The sequence below is a fragment of the Bactrocera tryoni genome, chromosome 3 (assembly GCF_016617805.1).
Source record: "Bactrocera tryoni isolate S06 chromosome 3, CSIRO_BtryS06_freeze2, whole genome shotgun sequence".
Taxonomy (NCBI): domain Eukaryota; kingdom Metazoa; phylum Arthropoda; class Insecta; order Diptera; family Tephritidae; genus Bactrocera; species Bactrocera tryoni.
The window spans coordinates 8834476-8856907 of NC_052501.1; the positions used below are offsets into that span (position 1 = coordinate 8834476).

The following is a 22432-nucleotide window of genomic DNA, read 5'->3' on the forward strand; positions in this document are numbered from 1 at the left end:
TTAGAAACTGTTAATTTAAGTATACATATTTATTTTTATTATATATTTAGTAAAGCAATTTGTAACTGTGTCTAGTCTTCAACAGTGTTTAGTCTTTAAAATAGTACAAATACTCTACTGTCAAAAGAACACGCATTAACAAATATATAGATTTGTGGAGCAGGCTTCTTAATTCAATACTGTGAATTTGAAAAAGTTGACGCCTGAAATGGAAAAAGTTAAAAACAATTTTAAATTATTCTAAAAGTTGTTTTGCATTTTTTGTTAAAGAAAATTAAAAAAAACTAATTTTTAAAATATTTTGTTAAAAAAATATTTAAATTATTCCCTAAACTATTTTGAAGAAAAAAGTACAAAAAACAAATAATTTGCAATTATTCCAAAAAGTGTTTTGAAATTTTTGTTAAAGATAATAAAAAAAATAAATTTTTAAAATATTTTCTTTAAAAGTTATTTAAAATTATTTTAAAAATAATTTAGAAAAAATAAAAAAATATTAATTTAATTATAATTTAATATTCTAAAAATTGTTTCAAATTTTTTTTAAAGAAAATTTAAAAAAAATTAAATATTAAAATATTTTGTTTTAAATATATTTAAAATTTTTCTAAGAACTATTCAAAAAAGTAAAAAAAATAATTAAATAATTTGTAATTATTCTAAATTTTTTTTTGAATTGGATTGAAATATTAAAATACAATAATAACAAAAATATTTAAAGTTATTTTAAAAACTATTATAGAAAAGAGTAAAAAAAAATAAATTGTAATTGTTCTAAAAATTGTTTTGAATTTTTTGTTAAAAATATGAAATTTAAAGATATTTAGCTTAAAAAAGTACTTAAATTTATTCCAAAAACTATTAAAAAACTAATAAAAATATGTTTGTAATTGTTCTAAAAATTGTTTTGAATTTTTGTTAAAATAAAACTTAAAAAATTCAATTCAAATATTTTGTTTATTTAAAAAAATATTTAAAATTATTCAAAAAACTATTTTGAGAAAAAAAAGTCAAAAAAATTATAATAATTTGTTCTAAAACTTGTTTTAAATATATTGTTAAGAAAAATGAAATTCAAAAGAATTTGGTTTAAAAAAATATTTAAAATTATTCCAAAAACTATTTTGAATTTGTTTGTTAAAGAAAATTTTTTTAAATTTAAATACAACATTATATGAAAATTAAAAATATTAAATTTTCACATTAGTTTTATATGCTATATAACAAATTATAAAAACTTTTCTTTAAAAATAAATAAAAAAGTGTTAAAAATAATAGAAATATTTTTTTCATATATTTACCGTTTGGAATGATACGCGTGTTGAATATATGCGTTTGCTTGATCACGCCTAATTTTTGTGATTTTTCAAAGAGATTCTGAAAATATTATAACAGTTATGAAAAGTAATATTTTTTGGCTTAATGAATTAATAAATTTTTAAAACTACTTTAAACACATACATAGTATGTATGCATGTTCATAAAGTTCAAAATAAATATTTAATTTTTTTGCAATTAAAAGTTATACTCACAACTACGTCGTAGCCGCGCAGGCTGTCCAAGCCCATCTCTTTTAAGTTGAAGCTAATCGGATAAGGAGCGCCATCGGTGCGGCGGTTCACGAAAGCCACAGCATAAGAATATTCGCTGCACAAAAATTAAAAAAAATATATATTGGAAAACAAATTAAATATAAAACCTTACCCAGCGGAATTCCTTGGTGTAATTGGACGCGTCCAGACTTCGACATTCTTTTGTATGAGCACACGACGACCTTGAATACCCAAAGGATCCTGATTCACAGCGATGATTTCACTTCACAAAAGAATAAATAATTTATTTCAAAATTAAACAAAAAAAAAATTAAAATGATGTAAAAAAAAATAAATTAAGATGAACCAAAATGCCAAAAAAAAATATTTCAGCTCACCGATTTTGCAAGATCGCTTTAATTTCGGGACGTACGGTAGCTAAATCGTTTGACATGATCAATGGCGCAGCCAAAATGGCCCACACAGCCATTTGCAATTTGCTCTGATCGTAGCTCAAGCCGAAATTGCCGAGAATTAACTGTAAAACAGAAAATATCTTTGTTTAAGAATAACACCCAGGCAATATATCAAAACTACACACCATATCGGGATCGTTCCAATGGCCGGGTCCACCATGAGGCTGTATGCGATCCTGATTTTTCGAGAAGTAATCCATAATCTTGGCCACCGACTCAAAGGAGTCATCAATGTCGTCATAATTACGCCACAAATTGCAATGCTGCTTGAGCGCCTCATAGTCGGGCTTAAGTGAGACAAAATTAATGTTATAAAGTAATAATAAAGAACAGATTACGCCACATTAACTTACGATTTTGCCTTCATATTCTTGATAGACTGGCCAACTGCACGAGTACACCATCGGGCGTCCAGTTTGGTTGAGCAGACGTCCGAATTCAGGGTAACCCGCATCCATTGTGGTCGTATCAGCATAGCAACCATCCAACTTCACATAATCCACATCCCATTCGGCGAAGGTCTGTGCATCGAGCTCCATGTGATTGATCACACCTGGATAGCCGGCGCAGGTGTGTGTGCCATAATCCTGATACAAACCGAATTTCAAGCCGGCCTCGTGAATCTAAGCGACAGCGTGTATTAAAATCTTATTTTGTCAATATTATATGAGATCTTTGTGGCGTTGGTCGAACTTACATAGTCAGCCAAGTGATTGAGTCCGCTGGGGAAACGATATCTGTCTTCTACCAACTTATTTGTGGCGTTATCGCGATTCTTCTCCAACCAGCAATCGTCAATGATGACGTACTCATAGCCAGCAGCGGCGTAACCTTCCGACACCAATAAATCGGTGGTGCGTTTGAAAAGGTTCTCACTGTAAACGAGAAGGGTCCAGAGGGTAAATGGTAGAATTGATAAAATAAAAAAAAAAACATTTGAACGGCTTACAAAATATTATTCATCTGATTTCAAATTTCCCACAGCTTTTCACTTTTCTAGCTAACTTTCTCATATTTTCAAGCCGAACTCTAAGTACAGCTTAATAAAGGGAAAATTGGGCTATGGCCATCTACTTCTTTTAGAAAGACAGTTTGAGGTTTATTGCCGTATTTATCCTCATAATAAATACCAGAAAAAGAAAAAATAATTTGGAAAAGTTTGTACTTGGTAAACTGGTACCGAAAATAGCTGTAATCGGTACGTAAATTAGTATACTAATGACTTTTAAAAGTTCTTCTTCTTTCTTCGGGGGATGGGGTAATATGTAGACGTTCACGCCATTGCGAGTGGCCACAAACGATTCTTTTACATATGGCTCAAGCAGCTCCCGACTTCCTGTCTTACACCAAGTATCCTATGGCTAGCCAAGAAGCATCCGTTTGAAGCCAAGCTTAAAAGAGAAGGCGAAACATCACCTCGTTTGGGTTGTGCACTGAGCTTGACTACTCCCTCAGTTTTGGAAATATCGATTTGAAACTTTGCATACGTCCTTTTCTTCCTAACAAGCTGATCATTTGTCAGAACCGTCGATATCGAAAGACTATAACATATAGCTGCCATACTAACTGAACGATCAAACTTAAGTCGTTGTATTGAAAATTTTTTTTTGTTGACAAGATATCTTCACCAAATTGGGCATGGATTATTATCTAAGTGAACTCTACGATCTCCGACCATATTTTTCAGACTGGGTCTCTACATTTGGCATACAATATTTTCCAAGACAACGCTATAATCTCCGAATATATTGACCAGATGAGACCACTATAGCCTACAGCTGCCATACAAATTGACCGACCAAAACCAATACCTCCCTTATATGGAAAACTTTTTTAGTTGGCAATATATCTCCACTAAATTTGGCATGGGGTATTATCCAAGAAAGCTATATAATCTCAGAAGAAATTATTCGGATCGGATCACTATAGCATAACAAACTGAACGACCAAAAGCAAGTCCTTGTATGGAAAACTTTGTATCGGACGAGATACCTCCACGAAATTTGACACGGATTATTTCCAAAACCAACTCTACATTCTCCAAGCAAATTAATCGGATAGGACCACCTCACTTTTATAAATAAAATATATATTCACATATTTTGAACACCACTTTATGCTAATCAATCGACAAGTATTTAGGTTCTCTATTTTTTCCTTAAAACTGCTGACTAAATTTATTGCAAGCGCTTCAGCCAAAACCAAAAACCGAAAACTTGTTTATAGCACTGTTATGCTTTTTGTGCAAAAATAATTTCATATTTTGATTGCTCTAAAGTTCAATAACCAGTAGAGCAATTTGTTTGCACTGAACTTGGATTGAAGCAAAGCTTTCCAGCGCATCTAGCACAGACACACACATACAAACACACACACGAGCGCGCTTACACACACTTATACACACCTTATGCACTCATTCGGATATTTTTGACAATCGGTAATGCAGCGGAAGCGCTCCCAATGCATCCAACCCATGGGCGGTGTCCTCGCCAAGCCATTCTCCAACGCCACAGCGGCTTGATAAGACACCAGCAACAGCAAAAGGATGTTGTAGAACATTATGCCGAACCTTTATTGAATCGGAAGCACAAAAAATACACTAGCAGGGGCTTTACACTGCCTGCGTTTCACACTTTTACTTTCGTTTCTAATTATGTCGCGCAACTCCTGACTTTTGCGCCGCCTTCGTGCGCAGTCCACTTGCACTTTGTAAGCGGTGAACAATTAATGATGACTCCTGTTGATGGGCGTAAGCGATTTATATATGCTTTTCAATTACTAGATAAGTGGGGGTTCTGGTCTTTTGTTGTTGTTTTTCTCAACTTTTTTTTGTTATTTTTTTTTGCTACCCAATAGGTGGTGGCAGTGGCGATGTGGCGTTGAAGTGGCCCTATTACCAGCCTAACTAACTGCGCGCACAAATATCGGAGACACAAGAGCTGCGCTCCAATTCTAATGGCGTACTAAAAAACAAAAACGCAGGCGGCGTTGGTGCCGGCGGCAGCTACACACGAAAGTACCAACAACAAGTATAGTGCGCAACAACAACAAAGTATAGCCACTCAATGTGTACGCGACGGCGGCAGTCGTTAAACAGCTACTCGTCAAATGTGAGCGGCGCAGTCGTCAGTCTTATCAGTTTAAGTTGAGATTCCGACTTGAAGTTCAACGTTATGCTGCTCTTGTGCGCCACTTGTTCGCCTCCGCCTTTCGTCCGTTTTTTGTAATTTTTTGTTTAGTTTCGTGCGATTGTCGTCGTCGCTTTTACTAATTTGCTGATTTTGTGGCGTTTTTTAAAGTGCTCCTCCACTTGTTTCAATTAAAAATTGTTTGTATGTATGTATTTCGATGTGTGGCAGGCACTTTATGTGTAAATATATTTACATATGCACAAAAATTGTTCTTCAATTGAGCACTCGAACGATAGCGTTGGGAGTCCGCAGCAGGCGTAGACGAAATGCGAAAGTCATGAATACTAAAAAAAGTGAACGCAGCACGCTCAAGCCGGGATATCCGCGCTGCGATAAATGATAAGCAAATGTGCTTACATATAGACACACGTACATATGTATACTATGCAAGTATTTATGTATGCATATGTATGTAGCTTAAGCTTAGCTTTGTTTGAAGTCGCTTTGCTGAGGGTCGGTCCGCGCCTCCAGTTTAGGGCTAAGTCGCCGATTATCCAAATGACTTTGCTGCTTTTTGAGGGTCGGCAGCCGCTTTGTCAATAAATAATCACAAAGTTGCATGTATGTAGGTGTTTAAGTACACTTACATACATACATTTACTATGTACGTATAATATATTGCAACATTTGCTGCCGTTGCTGCGGCTTGTGCTTGCTTGTTGTTATTGTTGGCTATTTTTATTGCACTTTTTGGCCATTGCAACTAGCCTGTTTTCGTGTGGCAATTACGTTTATTTATTTTTTTGGTATTTTTCTTTTAATTTTACCAACAATTTATATTTGTGGCATTTGAATGGAATGTGTGACTCCGCTGGCACCCGCACTTTCGTCAGCTCCGAAACGAAAACGAAAACTTATCGCAAATCCAAATGCAAATGTGTACCCGCAGCGTTAGCGAAATGAAGTGCTTAGACCCCCTATCCGTTCGACGACTGGCCGAGGAAACGCGGTGCCATACCGTCAGCAGTAACTGGTGCGCTGCAATGGGAATTGTTTGTTTTCAGCTCGCTCGCTTGCGTTTTCGCTTCAATGTTTGTGGCATTTTTTGCCTTTTTGTTTTTATTTTTGCATTTTTGTTGCTGTTTTTACAATTGTTTTTGTGTTTTTTGTAACTGCACGATGATCACCATTGCTGATCTGTCAGGTTATACTGGTTTTACGAGTGTTGATGGACAAAATCGTTAAATTTGCATTTTAATTTAGTTAACGGTAACTGAAACATGCCTTTATTTTGACGTAAAGAATATAAATAAAGAAGGGCAAATGGATATAATCTTACAGTTGTGCAGCCATATGTACATACATACATACATACATATGTAAGTTTGCATCGAAGTAAATGTATTTGTAAGAACGAGTATACGTGTATGTTTATCATCTATCCGTAAAGTTGTAAATATTGCAGGTATGCCACTGACAGCTTGCGGTTTGTCTGGCAATTCGCAAAGTGACAGTTTAACAAATCCATTTAAAACGATTTAACTAACGTGATGCGCTTTCAATGAATTAAGTTGTTTGAATTAAACGCCAATAAGCTGAAAGTACGTCCGTATTGCTGTTTAAGCGATAAAGAGTTCTATGCTTATTATTTTAATGTAAGAAGCTACAATCAAGCTTCCATATAGAGAATCTCAAGGCGAGAAAAATAAACTTCGCGCCTTTGAAAATAGTAAAAAGTGAAAAAAGTTGTATTACGATGAAATCCATGGGAAAGAAATATAAAATAGCAAAATGTAAGAGAGTTATGAATTTATTAGGGGAAATATGGCTTATCTCTATTTCCGGCAAAACTACAAGTCCTATTGAAAAAGAGGTTATAGGGCAAACTTGCAGGTAATAAAAAGATATACAACTTTGTGCTGTTAACACTTCTTTCACATGACCTCAACTCGACGTCATTCATCGGTAGGCCCAAGAAACGTGCGATTTCGACGGAGACTCATTGCACGCAGGATTAGATATGTACATATATGTATGTATGTATGTCGGGGTCTATTCTGGTAATCTATTAAGTAAGATAACTAGGTAAATAAAAAATCAACTTTGAATCGTTTAGTGGTCGGTGGTGTGGTGGTAGTAGTTAGTCGTTTTTGCATGCTCTGAGAAAACTTGCCATAGTAATGTACATATGTATGTAGATACATATATTTTATCATTAGAAAGAAGAGATTTCAATTAAGTGAGGTATCGCAGAAAAATATGCTTAAAGAAATTCCTTATGAGGAGAGCAAAACTTATTAAAAATTTAATAAAATTGCAATGTTTTCGAAAATAGTTCCTTATAAAGAAAACTTTGTTGTACAAAAGTTCGTATTAGAGATATTTGACTGTAGTTTATTTACGAATAAAAACAATAAATGAAGAAAATGTAAAATAAATAATATTTTTACAAAATATTTAAAATTGCATAAGCGAAATCAAAAATATAGACTTACGTATAATTATATTTAGAAAGATAAGATTTATGCGGTTTCAACTCTAAAAGAAATTTACAATTAACTTAAAACAACACTATAAGCTTATTTTGTTTTTACAAAGAAAATAGTTGAGAATAACAATACATCCCTATTGGGTGAATAGGTACCCAACGTTTAAACACAGATATACATACATATGTAGATATAATGTTATAATAATATATTAATATGTAATAATAATTATTATTTTAACAATTTTAACTGGCATTTAGTTGTTATTATGCTTATAAAAACAACATTAAAAACATGAATAACGATAATATAATAATAACAATTGTATAATACACTTTTGACAAATATATAAATACAAATGTATATTTCATTCTGCACATCACAGTAAACAAGCACGCTAGTTAACTGCATTCAATAACTGCTGATCAAGCTTTATGTTTATTTGCGTGCGCTATATATTTGCAATATTTGCTGTTTGCAATCTATTACAGAAGTATTTGGCTTTTATGTTGCCGCTGCATTTACAAGGCGATCGAATTCTTGACGCAATGACGATAATACACACATCTATACTTATGCTCATATATAGGAGCAAATGGAAAATTAATGTCCCACATTGAGGTTATGTATACTTGTGTACATATGTATGTATAGTGCTTACAGCGTAATTTGAATTGCGATATTTCAACCAACCGTTTACCGTAATAGTATTTCCACATCATGGCAGTCGGTCTCACATAACTAAAGACAAGATAAAAATATTTATATCGAACATAAAAGGAGTGGGGCGGGGCGTCCATGTGTTGATATAATCGTACTCACGACACTGCAAGCAATGATACCCGTCAGTTTAACAATTATACATTTATTTACATTACAATAGCATTCATATTATTCGCCAAATAGTGTTGCTGAATGTTTTCATATGGAAATTCTTAAATTGCATTTTTCTAAAAACTATAAAAAACGATTGTATAATATATTATGTAGAAAACTTATGTAAATACAACATTTTTTTTGCCGGAGGGGCAAACATATTTTTGTACATACATCAATCAATCCTGAAAATTCTATGTAATAGTAAAAGCAGTATTCGCGAATTAGCTTTTATCGCTTAACTTTAAAATTCAATTAAGAAATCTTAACGATTTTGAAAGAGATTCCTCAGGTCGCTGATTGATATGAAAAGTTCGGTGAGCATAATTAGTCAAACTTCAGTAGCCAACACTTCTGCTGTGTATTTCAAAATAAATGCTTTAATAGATTTACGCACTATTTTTCGTTTAGTGAAGTTTTTAAAAGCATTCCCTTTGTGTATCCGTTGCCTTTTTAATTTTTATATGTCACATTACATTTCCTTTTACTGCCTTGGCGCCAATAACGTGCCTAGTTTTCAAACCTTCAACTACAGTGCACACCAAACTGTTAACTGTCAAATCATGAACGAAATTTCCCTAATGAATGTTATCACGTGAATTTTTTCGTATTCCCTTTTACGCTCGCTCTAATTCCGTTTTAATCGCATATTCGTTGTGTTGAGTTTCTTCACAGTCTGTCTTCTCGCCGTCGCTGTGGCCGTCGTGTAGTTGCCGTCGTCGTTCGCTGTCGATTGATTTTTGGGCAATAGAAAATTGTAAGTGAAAAGTTTCCAACGCAATTGCAAATTCTTTGCACCATCGAATCGCACAAATTTTCGGCTAGTTTTGCAAAATTCCGTTGCAGTTAAAGTGTGGTTTCGCAGCTTCGCATAAAAAGAAACACGAAAAAAATGTAAGTGCCCCGTGCCAAAGTCAGATGAGTGTGTGAGTGTGGAATGGAAATATGGAGGGGAGCAACAAATGTTTTGTGGAATAGCTTATATTCGTGGTCTTGCCTTTTGGTGGGCTACTCGAGAATCGTGTATAAATTCATGGTTGTACAGTTTAATAGCGCAATCAAGGCGTAATTATGTAGTAATGTGTATTGCCAATCGGATAAAGTGTATGAATGCATATGCGACATTGTATTGAAGGTTAAAACATGACTTTTGGGTGGTCTTATAAAGCTTGTATAAAAGCAGGCAGGATCATGTGTGCGTCCACTAAAAGTGCTTTTGGATGATTTTAAGGTGTACAGTTCGACTGTAAATGTCTGCTAAATGCATTTTTTGCACAGAAATAGACAAACATATTGCATAGTTGGCTTAAAAAGCGTTTAAAAAAGTGAATTTTCATGATTGTGCGAACCCGTGAGCGAAAAATTTATCGATCCAAAGCTGTCATGTGACTGTCATCTAACAGCTGACACCACATCGCGCTGCTATGGTGGATTTGGCATTTCCAAGCGCAGCGCTGCTATGAAATGTCAAAAAGTCTTATAGCAACTGTGGTGTATTCTCCTTGTATTTGTTTTGGTTACATTTTCGGCCTTCCACCCCAATTTGACCAACTTATAAATTTCTAATTTCTTATTTGATTTTTGTTTTTTGATTTGCACCTAGTACAAAATAGAGTAGTAATATGTACTAACTAAATTTGAATTCGAACAATTGCTTTTTCTAACTTAATGACAATTTAGAATTGATTCATAATTGTTTTAAAACTTATTTCCTTTATGACTGTGGTTGTAATTAACTCACGTGCCTGTTATGATAAAAATGTTCTGTCAGTTGGAGAAGTGAGTTGTGACATCATTTCATGTTTAATCCGCAACAGCTCTGCGCCTTACGAAAATATATCCAACTTGTAAGGTGCAGCTCAGGACACACGAATTTAGACAGTCGGCGCAATTTGCGAATTTCCCATGCACCGGAAACGCGTGGCATTGACACACATTTGACCTGCCTCATTTTCCAACTTAACGCACAGTTTTTGTTTTGTTCTTTTTATAATTAAGGAAGGTTTCGTGTAAAGTGAAAATAACAAAAAGCCGGCACGCAACATCATACCACAGCGTGTATGCCGGGTTTTATACCGTCCTCATGACATGTCCGGCAATGACCAAAAAGTGGTCGCGCCTAAAATCAAACAAACAATTTCTATAATTGTACAAGCAACATTATCTGGTCTTGTAATGACAATTTATGAATAAATCTAAGTGTTTACATGATTTCATATGTACAAACATATATGTACATTTGTACCTAATTTATAATAATATATCCTTGTTATAATTTTTTATTTAATTTTATGTGCTCGCGCCTGGCATGTGATTGCGTGTTTGTAATTAGGGTAGACGTTTTGTTGGAATTGCTTGCGTTATTATAACTGTCATGGTGGCAACCGCTTACATAACACAATTTTTCTTTTTGTTTGAATACTAAGTCTTAAAAAATGTATTCATACAGGACAGTTTTAAAGTAATTTCCTAGTTGTAATTAGTGGTTATGACTAAGCAGATATTTGTTTGTTCCTGGTTTATAAAATCATTTTTTTTAACAAAATTGTTTTGTTATTACTGTTATCCTAATTTGTTTACCGAAAGTAAATATATATTCTTTAAATCCATTATTATATGCTATTATTTTTTATACAATGCTCTCTCTCCAAGGCTCCTGTGGCACGAGGAAAAATGCTTTATTAATTCCTCTTTTTTATCTTGCCTAATCACCACACTCGCTTCAGACTGACATCTCGTATTTAATTAAAAAAACTATGTCCTTCAAGTATGCATATGTGTTAGTATATAAATAATAACTGCGCACCGCACAACGTCTGATTTGTGCCACATCCCACAGCGTTTAAAAGCCATATTGACATCTAGGAAACAATGTCCTTTTGTGATTGTAAACATTAGCATTTTTATTGATATACTGCGCTGATAGCCGGTAATTATACTACATTTCTCAATAGTTGTCACGCTTTGTGTGTGTGTGTGTGTTTATGTGTGTATAATTTGTTATAGCAGAAAATTGTTACTTCACTAACGATAAAAATTGTAGACACTCAATGAATTACTTCACGTATGTACTTACAACGAAAGAAAACTTCATTAGGGACACCTTCATATGTAGACCAGTTTGTGTGTATGTGAACAAGTTAGTAGTAATTTCTTACTACAATACTGTAATATAAGTGAATAAATAATTTTTTAGTCAATAACTGACAGGCACTTGTGGTTTTGTCTATATTTATTTACAAAAACAATAAAATACTGTATAGTGACCATGAAAAGGTAAAAGTGTGGCTGCTTACTCTAATATGTACCTACATATGTACGTATATCTTCCATCAGGTCAACATGTGCTTTTATTCACTTGATATATTTTCTATAAAGCGCGCACATAATCGCCGAATGGTCAGGCTGACCAGAAATGGGTATTTTAGAACACATTTAATAGAACACATTTGTATATAAATACATACTCTATATACATATATTACATATACATACATACAAATGTCTAAAATACGTACTGTAATGGTAGAAAGTTTTAAACTTTCAACTCTACTTTCGCTTGTGTTCACTATTAATTTAAAAAACACTTAAAAAAACAGAATGAAACCTTAATTTCTGTTACACCGAACATATACATATATTATACCCTTCACAAATAAAAAAAATGTCATACAAAAAATTTATTTTCATCGGTCAGGTTGTTCGTATTTCCACCTAAAGATTTTGCTCGGACTTTGTAGCCTTGGACAAATTTCATGAAGATATGTATGTTCTCAAATAAAAAAGTTTTCCATACAAGAGCTTGATTTTGATTGGTCAATTCAGATATTGTGGCTCTACCTAGGACAATAATCGGCGCCGAATTTCGAGAAGATATCTTGTCAAATAAAACAGTTGTCTATACAAGGACTTAAATCCACTAAAGTTTGTACGATAGCGAAATGTCTTGGTGGTAAAAAAGGACGTATGCAAAATTTTAGAACGATATCTCAAAAACTGAGCAATACACCGACAGTTGACTCAGCTCGCCAAGCTGATCATTTATATTCAATTTAATAGGCTCCCTTCTGGGTGTTACACATTTCGTGGCAAATTTAGTATTCATTGTTCAGGGTATACGACATACATTTGTTATTGTTATTTTCACCGACAGACATATGGCGTGCCACCCAAAACAGGTGACAGTGTTGAGCAGGGAACTGGTAGAGACATAAAACCATATAAAATGCTCGAATGGCATTCAATAGGAACATTATTATTAATTAATTAGCGAGCAGCACACCCGTTGAGTCGTTGAGTCAGCAATTGGGGTGTACAGTAAACTACCCCACAGAAAAGCAAACGTTAAACGCGCGTTATTGCAATGCACGCCACTGTGAGCAGTTGTATATATGTATATGTATGTATGTGTGCAGCACGCCAATTGTATTAAAATACTTACGAATGTGTATATACTATGCATTTGTGTGTATATATGTATGTATGTATTTGTGTGTGTATATATGTATGTGCATGTGTGCGGTGCCAACAAACTTTGCTATTGCCACCACAATATGGGGATGTAGCGGCAACAACAGCAAAAACAGTGTACGCGGAACTTCGTTGTTTCACGGCTGCTTGCTTCCTCTCTATCTCTATCGCGCTGCTCGCTGCTTGCTTAGTATTCACCCCCACGGCTATGAATCTTTTGGCATTACCGTCATTATCGGCGCATTCGTCAGCATTGACGACGCCAGCTAGCCAGCCACCTAGCCAAATAACCGCATCACACACCGCTATGTCGCCGCACATTCGAGGTTAGCGCAGTCACACTATTTGTTGTTGTTGTTTCGTTTGCGTAAATTTGCGCCGTGACGACGATGACGACGCGCACATTTGCCGTTTTCCCTTTCGAATAATGCTGCCTTTCCCTAATCATATTTACTTTCCAATAGCTTACCGCGACTACGCGCCATACGGCGGACGGCAGCAAGTAGCAGTTAACCACCGAACTCGGCTAACACCCACCCACCCACGGTTCAGGCGTCGTTGGTGCGCTGCACTTAGTCTCGTTGGCGCCAGCATGCTTTGGAGTTGTTTATATTTTTTCCCGTTTTATTTTTCAACTATTGTTGTTTTTGTTTCTTATTTTTTGTGGTGTCTTGTTTTGTTGTTGTTGTTTCCTGCAAAACACTTCGTTACTATTTTCGGTGTTCACTTAGCGCTTCGACGATTTCGGTCGCCTTGACCTTTGCGCTCTACGCCGCGGTGGATACTGGCAGGAAACGTTTTGAGATTGTCGATGTGTGTCGATGTTTGATTCATACGCTTGGTCGCCAGCCGAGCGACGCCGCCAAGCCATTAGCTGCACTTCGTCACATTAATATATGTATGTAAAAGTATGTACGAACTTGTGTCTGCATATAAGGCTTTGTATACAATAGTGAATTGTCTGCTGTGCAGGTGAGAAACAATAGAGCTGCGGTGCCACATTGTCCTGTGCATGGCATTCGCTCTGTGAGTAGCCCTTCACTTGACCACATACCTATTCATTGCGGAAGCCAATGGAAGGGAAGTGGCTGTCGTGAGTATGCTAAAAATAGCATTACCACTAGGGAATGAGTAATATATTTAAGTAATGTGTGCCACAAAAGTATACGCTTATACTTACATACCGTTTATGAATATACAAAGATATGCATGAAAGCACCACGTTTGCGTTACTCATACGCCCTGTCGTTCGCCTAGTCATAATATAATTTGTGCGCTCATTCGTTGTTGTTGTCGTTCGTTCGCCTTGCCACGCGTCCGAAAAGTATTACTGAACTTTACAAGGTTGCTCATTGTGATTCGTTACCATGCTGACTACTTGTCTGACAGTTCCTTGTATTTGTATTTGCATACTTCTATAATAAATGCTTGCATGTGTGTACACTCGTTCCGCTGCACTGTGCATGCAGGCACGTTTATATCCTGACTATCGCTGATTGCATTTATAACGCGTGGCAATTGCGCGTTTCGTGTGGTGTGAGTGGCACACTTCCGTTCGTGGCGCCTCCTGCAATTTGTTTTGTCAAATTTTACTTCGAATTCTGCACACACACATGCATGCACACACATATGCAGGTTCATTTGTAGTCTGTCGTTTTGTTGCCTTTTATTTTTGCTGCTTGATTTGGTTGGTTTTTTCGGTGGTGGCATTAGTCATGCTCTACAAATGTGTGCAAATACGGCAAAGACTCCATGGTGTATAATTTAGTGTTTTTCTTTGTGTCTGCGGTTTTATGAAAGGAATTTTTTATTTGAGATTGTGATGGCGTAATTATCCTTTAGTGTGCATATTTTGATTTTTTGCTCAAAGAAAATTATTTCGGAAATAATAAAGGTCTATGCAGTATGGAGCGAATCATGTCGATCAACCATTTTACTAAATAAAATTTACTGAAAATTTTAAGCATAATAGTATCTCTTTCACATATTATTCTACACTTCGAGTGGTGGGGAGGATGAAGTATATAAAGTAAGAGTTAAAGGCGACGTAGTCCGGTTTTTATCTTTGAAGGATTTTTACTTTTGTATTACTTTAAAATTGAAGCTTCCAACAGCAAATCTGTGTCTCTTTTATAATCAGAGGTCCCGTAAAACTGTTGAAAAATTCGAGAAACTCGTGCGTTGTTGCAAATAATGTATTAAGAAGTCAACTGAATTAACATTCAATTATAATTTTTTTATTTTGTAGTCCCAAAATTCTTTATTAAAAATAATTAGCAAAATTTCTAATCACATATACCGGAGTAAAAAATTAAAAATATTTTTTTTTTGACCGAAAATCGTAATAAAAAATAAAAATTTTAGTCCTAAATAATGCATTCAAAATCAATTAAATTAACATTTAATTATGATTTTTTTATTTTGTAGTACCAAAATTCTTAATTAAAAATAATTTTGAAACTTCTAAATACCGAAGTGAAAAATTAAAAATGATTTTTTTTAACGGAAAATGGTATTGGAAATCAAAAATAAAAAGTTTAGTCCTAAATAACATTCGAAAAAAGTTAATCCCAATTTTATTAAAAATTTTAGTTTTGAATTTTAAAATATTTCGCGCTTGTGTACTACATTTTCTACTATTTTGTTTACATTTCTAACAGAAAAGCTTCGTTTTAATAAAATTTTAACATAAATTAGCAATTTTTATTATAGTGCATAATTTAGATCATATATGATTTTTTTATTTGCTCCAAAAAATTTGTTTATCAATTTTTAATTCGGATTTTGCCATAAAATATAAAATTTCGAATTTTTAATTTCTGTTTCATTTTCAATTTTCAATTTTTTCATTAATTTATTTTTTGTTACAGTTTTTATTTCATTTTAGTTTTGTTGTATTTAAGTTAAAGTCTATTTAAGAAATATTGTTTTTTAATAATAACTTATTTTTAAATAATTTATTTATTTTATTATCATATATTTTATATGTGGCATTATATAAATAATATAAATTATTTTTTTATATTTTTATTTCAATTTAAATTAATTCATTAATTTTCTTCTAATAATTTTTTATACTTCCGATCTATAATAAAAATTATATATTATTTTTTCCATTTTACTTTAATCAGCTCGAGTTTTTTTAGCTCTTTTTATATTTTTAATTAATTTTTTCTGTGCTTTTTTGTTTTCTTTTTAAATTAAAAAATAATAGTTTGTTTTTAATTAATTTATGTTTTTTTTGTACATTGTTGTTTGTAATTTTTCAAATATGTACGTATGTATATATGTATGTATATATATTTTATTTGACTTTTACTTTTAGTTAAAATTTTTCTATTTTTTGGTTTAATTTTGTTATATGTAGTATTTTTTAAATTTTTTATACATGTTTTTTTTTTTAATTTAATTATTTTTTAATATTTTTATATATTCTTTTTAATTTTTCTTTGTATTTAAATTTACTTTTACTTTTATTTTTAGTTTAAGTTTCTTTTTTAATTTTTTTTTTATATTATTAAATTTTGTTTCGATTATTTTTTTATATTTTTTAAACTTACTTTTTAGATTTTAATTTTACTTTTTCATTTTTTTTAATGTACTTTTAATTAATGTACTTTTAAATTTTCTTTTAATATTTTTATTAATTTTTTTTATATTTTTTTTATATTTTTATTTTATTTTTTTATTAATATTTTTTATATTGTTCACCTTATCCAATATAATCCCTAAAACAATGAAACAACATATACAAATATTTAAACTACGAGAAATAATTCATATACATACATACGTACAAGCACACATGTAAGCACAAGAACAATTAATTTCAACTCCTACATTTGCTTCCTCGCACAAAGAAATGCAACGGTAAGCGCACATACACACACATTCACACGTGATTGATGCCCTTCGAAGTTCCGAAAATATCGGTACTTTAAATAATGAAAATGTTCATTGGAGCCACCTTTTACTACAGCAACAAATGCAGCCAACCATTATTGTACATTACGCGCCATTTGTTTATCTCACACAAAAATCCAATTTATTGCACATCACAAGCACACACACGGCCATACACAGACAATCAGTGAGAAGGCCATCGCAACAGCAATAGAAAAAACTCCCAACAACACACACAGTCCACAACAACAGTAATTAAATGACAGCAACGTACGCATTGTTGACATTTTGTGCTCATTTTTGATACCAAAAAAATAAAAAAATGAAAAACAACCGTTGTACGCCAATTGAATGCTACAAAGCTGCAGCGGTGGAGCGGATCAAACGCCGAATACCGAAATGTGACGAAAGGACGTGTTGAGCAGCAAAAGATAGAAAAAGTAAAAACAAAAAAAAAACAAAAACAAAGAAGCCGCCAGCAGTCAGCCAGACTGTCTGCACGACTATGTGTGTGACTAAGTGACAACAATGGACGCCAGCATGTCCAAGCGCATACCGCGCTCGCTTCTGTCCTCTGTATGTATGTGTGTGTGCATGCATGTAATATTTTCATCTATCACCATTTTCGCCTGACTAAGACACCATATGCTGCCATGGGGTGGGTCGGTAGTCTGGAGCAACACACATTATTGCTTGGCTATGCGTTTGAGGTTTGGCTGACACGCTCGCTCGCACCGCCTGGCATAGCTGGCATGCTTGTTGGGAATGAAATATCCCAGGACGAGTTCAGTTGCGAACAGAGCGCCGCCGTGTACGGAAACCTTCGTTGGTGATACTGAAATAAATACTGAATACTCAATGAAAAAATAAGCCAACATCTCTTTAATTTTTAGAAGCCATAATAACTACCAAATTGTTTGTAATTTAGGAGCGAAATTACAAGTTCACAAACCAAACCGTGCAAATATAAATTGTTTCAAAACCGAGCGAGAATTGTCAATGCTGAAAGTGTTAATTATTGTGGAAAATGTTAAGAGGCCAGCTAAGTTTTCACGCTAAGCACTCAATACACTCGCGCATTGAATTGTTGTGTGCCATCAGCGGACGTGTATGTAATGTGTGGCAGGCTCACACAAAAATAAATAATAATTTACTACAAACGCATTTATTTATTAGGCTGGCTGAGGCGCCGTAGACGTGTGTGTGTATTTGAATGGCTTTCAGTAGTTGAAGAAAGTGTTACAAAAAAGTTTGTAGTTACTAATTTAAGATACTAGTGTTTTCTTAATTTTCTTTTTTTATTATGTTGCCATATGCAAGTTTGCTTAAAAGCAAAAATGAAAAAATATTATTTGTTTTATACACTCTTCAATAATTGGTGCTGCTTGGTCCTAAATGTACTTACAATAAATGTATTAATGCGCAGTCTATAAGAAGTTATAGTATAAGATGTACTCGGTAGTCCCTAACTATTTGAGATTAGGCTTTATTTAGACTTTCTTCTATTGATTTTTTATTATTCGAATATATTTTTAATAAGAAACTATTACATATACTGGCCTATCCAATTCAAGTCCTTATATAAAAAACTTATTTGTTTGAAAAGGTAGCTTCACGAAATTTGGTATATGTTATTATTTAAGGCTTTGCTGCTATCTCCGAAGAAATTGTTCAGATTGGACTACTACGGCATATAGCTGCCATACAAACTGGCTGTTCGAAATCAAATTATTGTATGGAAAACTATTTCATATGACAAGATATCTTCACGAAATTTGGCGTATGTTATTATTTAAGGTATTGTTGCAATATCCGAAGAAATTGTTCAGATCGAAAAACTATTCTATATAGCTGTCATACAAACTAACCTAACCATGTTTCTAATTCTTTTTGGTTGACAAGTTATCGTCACGAAATTTGGTATACATATATGTGATCTGGTATACGAAAAGGGGGCTAACGTGCGAAAACTAGTTTTCTGGGAAAAGTTGTTAAAAATAATCGTCAGTTTCTCGTTATCTCATTAATTGTTCTCCTTTTTTTTGACACCTAAGCCCCCTTTTCGTAGACCAGGTCACATATTATTATCTAAGGCACCGTTATAATCTCTGAATACATTGTTCAGATGTACCAATATAGCATATACAAATCTGTCATTTAAACTGGCTTGAACAAAATCAAGATAAAAATCTTTTTTATACCCTTTTACACTGTACAAAATGAGCCTGGGATGGGCATTACAGCTTCGATGCATCCGAAGACGTTTTTTCGAATTTTTTCGGTTTTTTATCTCGTTTGTATTTTTATTTATGTTTCTATTTCAATTTTATTGAATAATTTTAGTTTTTAATAAATAATTTTTTAATATCTATTAGAAAAATGCTGATTTAAAAACATTTTTTTTTTACATTTTAGTTATAAACTTGAGAGTAATATTTTTTTATATTTCAATCCGTACTTGGAATAAAAAAAAATATTTTTAAAATCAAATTATTTTTATTAAACATTTTTGGGATTGAAAAATAAAAGTTATTTTTTATGCATTATTTGCAGCCCTAGTTTTAATGTTTAAGACTTTTTACATGAGATTTATTTATAAACTTGTGATTAACATTTTTTTATTATTTCAATCCGGTATTTGGGATAAAAAATATATTTTTCAAACCGGTATTTGGGATTGAAAATTACTTTCAATTAAGATTTTTTGGATTACAAAATAAAAATTATTTGCAGCTCTATTTTAATATTTAAAACTTTTTAAATGCGATATATTTCGAATGTAAGAATTTTGGAAATATTCGCTATATTTTTATGGTCAAAAATAGAAGACAACTTCATTTTGAAAAATATTTCTTAAAATGTTTTCATTAAAATATTTTAGTTGTCATTATGTTATTGTATGATCAAACTGCTATATCACTCACAATTAAATTATGAAACAAAATTTCAATATTTAAAATTTTTTTCGAATTATTAAAATTTAAAAATTTACATTTTGTTAATTCTTTTTTTTTGGTTTATTTGACTTTTTCAATATTCCTAACTACTAAATACCTCCAACAAAAATTTTTGATATGTGTTTTTTTTTCAATATTATATTTTTTTAAATATTTTTTTAAACATTTTTTAACAAAATTCTTTAAGCTTTTTTTGTTCTTATATTATTCATTTTTTTTAATTTTTCTTTCTTTAATATTCTTAACGAAATACTAACAAAAATTTTTTATATGTTTTTTTTTTCATTATTATATTTTTTTAAATATTTATTTTTTTGTTTTTTTAAACATTTTTATAAATTTCTTTAAATATTTCTTTTGTTCTTAATAATACATTTTGTTTTAATATTGCTAACTAACCTCCAACGAAAATTTTCGACATGTTTTGTTTTCAATTATATGTTCTTCAAATTTTTATTTTAGTTTACATATTTCTAAATTTCTTTAAATATTTTTTTGTGTTCATTATAATAAATATTTTTATTTTTGAATTTTCCTTTTTTAATATCCCGATATTTTTTATTTTATTTATTAATTTTAATATTGTGTTTTTAGTTTTTTGAAATAATTATATTAATTTTTAAATATATTTATATTATTCACAAATTTTTATTTTTTCATTTGCCCACAGCCACTGAGTTACTTTTAAATTTGAAATTTTTATATAATTAACATTATTATTATTAATCTTTCTTTTAAGCATTATCTGTATATCATTCGTTTCATCTTTAATTTTTTAAATTAGCAATTAGTTGAATAGTTTTCAATCGGGCATTATTCAATCTCGATTACACCAGCACATTACTCATACGCCGTGGCATGCGACTTATGTACAACTTTGAACGCCAAGTATACACACACACACACTTCCACCTGTGTGCAGATATCTAATCATAACTTATGCAGTCATATGTAAAATAGCGTTTATTTGAAATTGAATGTCACTTCCTGAGTCCTTCGTAAAACTACTCGCCGCCGTTCAAGTTCAATGCGATATCAATTGAAAGTTTTACAACACTATAAATAATTAAATGGATCTATTGATTTTACAACCGCAATGCATTTACTCATCCGTCATAAGCGCAACCAACTACAGTTGCCTTACCTTCATTTCACCTCGTTTCCTGCTTTTTTATTTAAGTTGCATAATGTTTATTTATTTATATTTCCCCCCCAGCACCGCTACGCTTAAGGGTTCTTCGTTTGCAGCATTATTGGTTCCTTGTTAGTTACTTGCCACCGCTCACGCTCCACTCCACCTTGTCTGTTGTTCGGACTACCGTAGTTGTAGTAAATCGTACACAAGCGTAGCACATACAAGCGCATATATTTGAATATCTTATATAATAACGGTTAAACGCAAGCAATTTCCACTGCATGTCGAGACATCCCGTCCATTAAGTGACCATTGACACTTCTGCCTTACTGTGCAATGTGATGTCATGTCGCATGCCATGCGCTCGTTGTGCGTTCGTGTCTGTGTGTGTGTGTGTGTGTGTGTGTTTGTTGAGTTTGAATGCTTTGGCGTGGCTCATCAGGAAGGGGCTGCTTTACTTCAAACTTTGTCCAGCTGAGATTCAAATTGAAATTTTTTATTCAATGCTCAATTTGTGTGGAAATGTTTATTGATTTTTACAAAAAAAAAGTACCTTCAATTTTTTTTATTGTGTGTGACTTGGCGTGTGTTTGCTTACATACATATAAATTTCCATTTATTTATTTACTAATTCTAGTCTCTATATACTTCAGAAATCATCAAGATGTCCGAGTATTGGCTTATTTCAGCCCCTGGCGACAAAACCTGCCAACAAACGTTCGACACCATGAACAATCTCACCAGCAAACAAAATAATCTATGCAACAACTATAAGTTTCATATACCCGACTTGAAGGTAATCAGTAATTTTGGTTAGAAAATATTTGTTTGTTTGTGCAATATTGTAAATAAGTTGGAAATTTTTATATAAAATAGTTTTGTATGCATGTATATGTGTAATATTTTGATCAAACTTTAGATTTACCTCCAATTTCGTTCAAAATTTATATAGAGGTATACAAAAAATTAAAGAAATTTTTCACTAAATAAATTTAAAAAGTCAAAATGGTCTAAAAAAACTCAAAAGCATATTTTTTGGTAAAAAAAGTAAAAGAAATTGTTTCTTCAAAAAATTGTAAATGTTCAATCGTGCTTTTATAGAAGACAACATTTAGGCACCTTGCTAAATAACTCGAGTTATAGACTTAATACAGCATGAAAAGCTTTGAAAATAAGTAAATTTTAATATTTTTCAATGTATTTTTAATACATTTTTTTAAAACATATTAATGTATAAAAAAGTTCGTTCCTTTGCTAAGCGAGAATATTTTTTTTATAAAAACAATTTCTTAATAACATTATATAAGAGTCAAAAACTTGCCTACATTTAGGCACCTTGTTAAATAGCATACCAGGATTTCGTTCGAATTCGCTTAAATTATAAACTAATTTTAAATTTAATTTAATTTTTTTTAATTTGATTAAATTACTTTTATTTAATTTATTCTTTTATAATTTTTTAA

The 22432-nt window shown here is 32.3% G+C and overlaps 2 protein-coding genes across 7 annotated transcripts in view; one reads left to right on the forward strand and one right to left on the reverse strand.

Annotated features, from left to right (window-relative positions):
- Positions 1-6122, reverse strand: LOC120771809 (alpha-N-acetylgalactosaminidase). The gene is made up of 9 exons (XM_040100014.1): positions 4413-6122; positions 2706-2883; positions 2362-2631; positions 2134-2295; positions 1931-2070; positions 1705-1815; positions 1533-1647; positions 1302-1377; positions 1-203 (listed from the first exon to the last, which is right to left on the reverse strand). Exons 1-9 carry the CDS (start codon positions 4565-4567, stop codon positions 169-171), a joined length of 1242 nt encoding a protein of 413 aa, XP_039955948.1. The 5' UTR covers positions 4568-6122; the 3' UTR covers positions 1-168.
- Positions 6123-9133: 3011 nt separating this feature from the next.
- Positions 9134-22432, forward strand: part of LOC120772878 (V-type proton ATPase subunit C) — a 35392-nt gene continuing 22093 nt past the window's right edge. For 2 of the 6 annotated variants that reach the window (XM_040101720.1, XM_040101723.1), the window contains exons 1-2: positions 9137-9398; positions 21623-21765. In XM_040101720.1, coding sequence (XP_039957654.1) covers positions 21634-21765 — 132 coding nt within the window. In that variant the 5' untranslated portion in view covers positions 9137-9398; positions 21623-21633. Of the gene's footprint in view, positions 9399-17687; positions 17986-21622; positions 21766-22432 lie in introns of those variants that run through there. The other 4 variants (XM_040101722.1, XM_040101724.1, XM_040101725.1 and 1 more) reach the window with 4 other exon arrangements.

Coding starts and splice junctions, on each gene's coding strand:
- LOC120771809 (XM_040100014.1), bottom strand. CDS start 4,567: ATGTTCTACAACATCCTTTTGCTGTTGCTGGTGTCTTATCAAGCCGCT. Junction 2,071..2,133: donor ATTGGAACGATCCCGATATG/GTGTGTAGTTTT, acceptor TCTGTTTTACAG/TTAATTCTCGGCAATTTCGG. Junction 1,816..1,930: donor AAAGCGATCTTGCAAAATCG/GTGAGCTGAAAT, acceptor TCTTTTGTGAAG/TGAAATCATCGCTGTGAATC.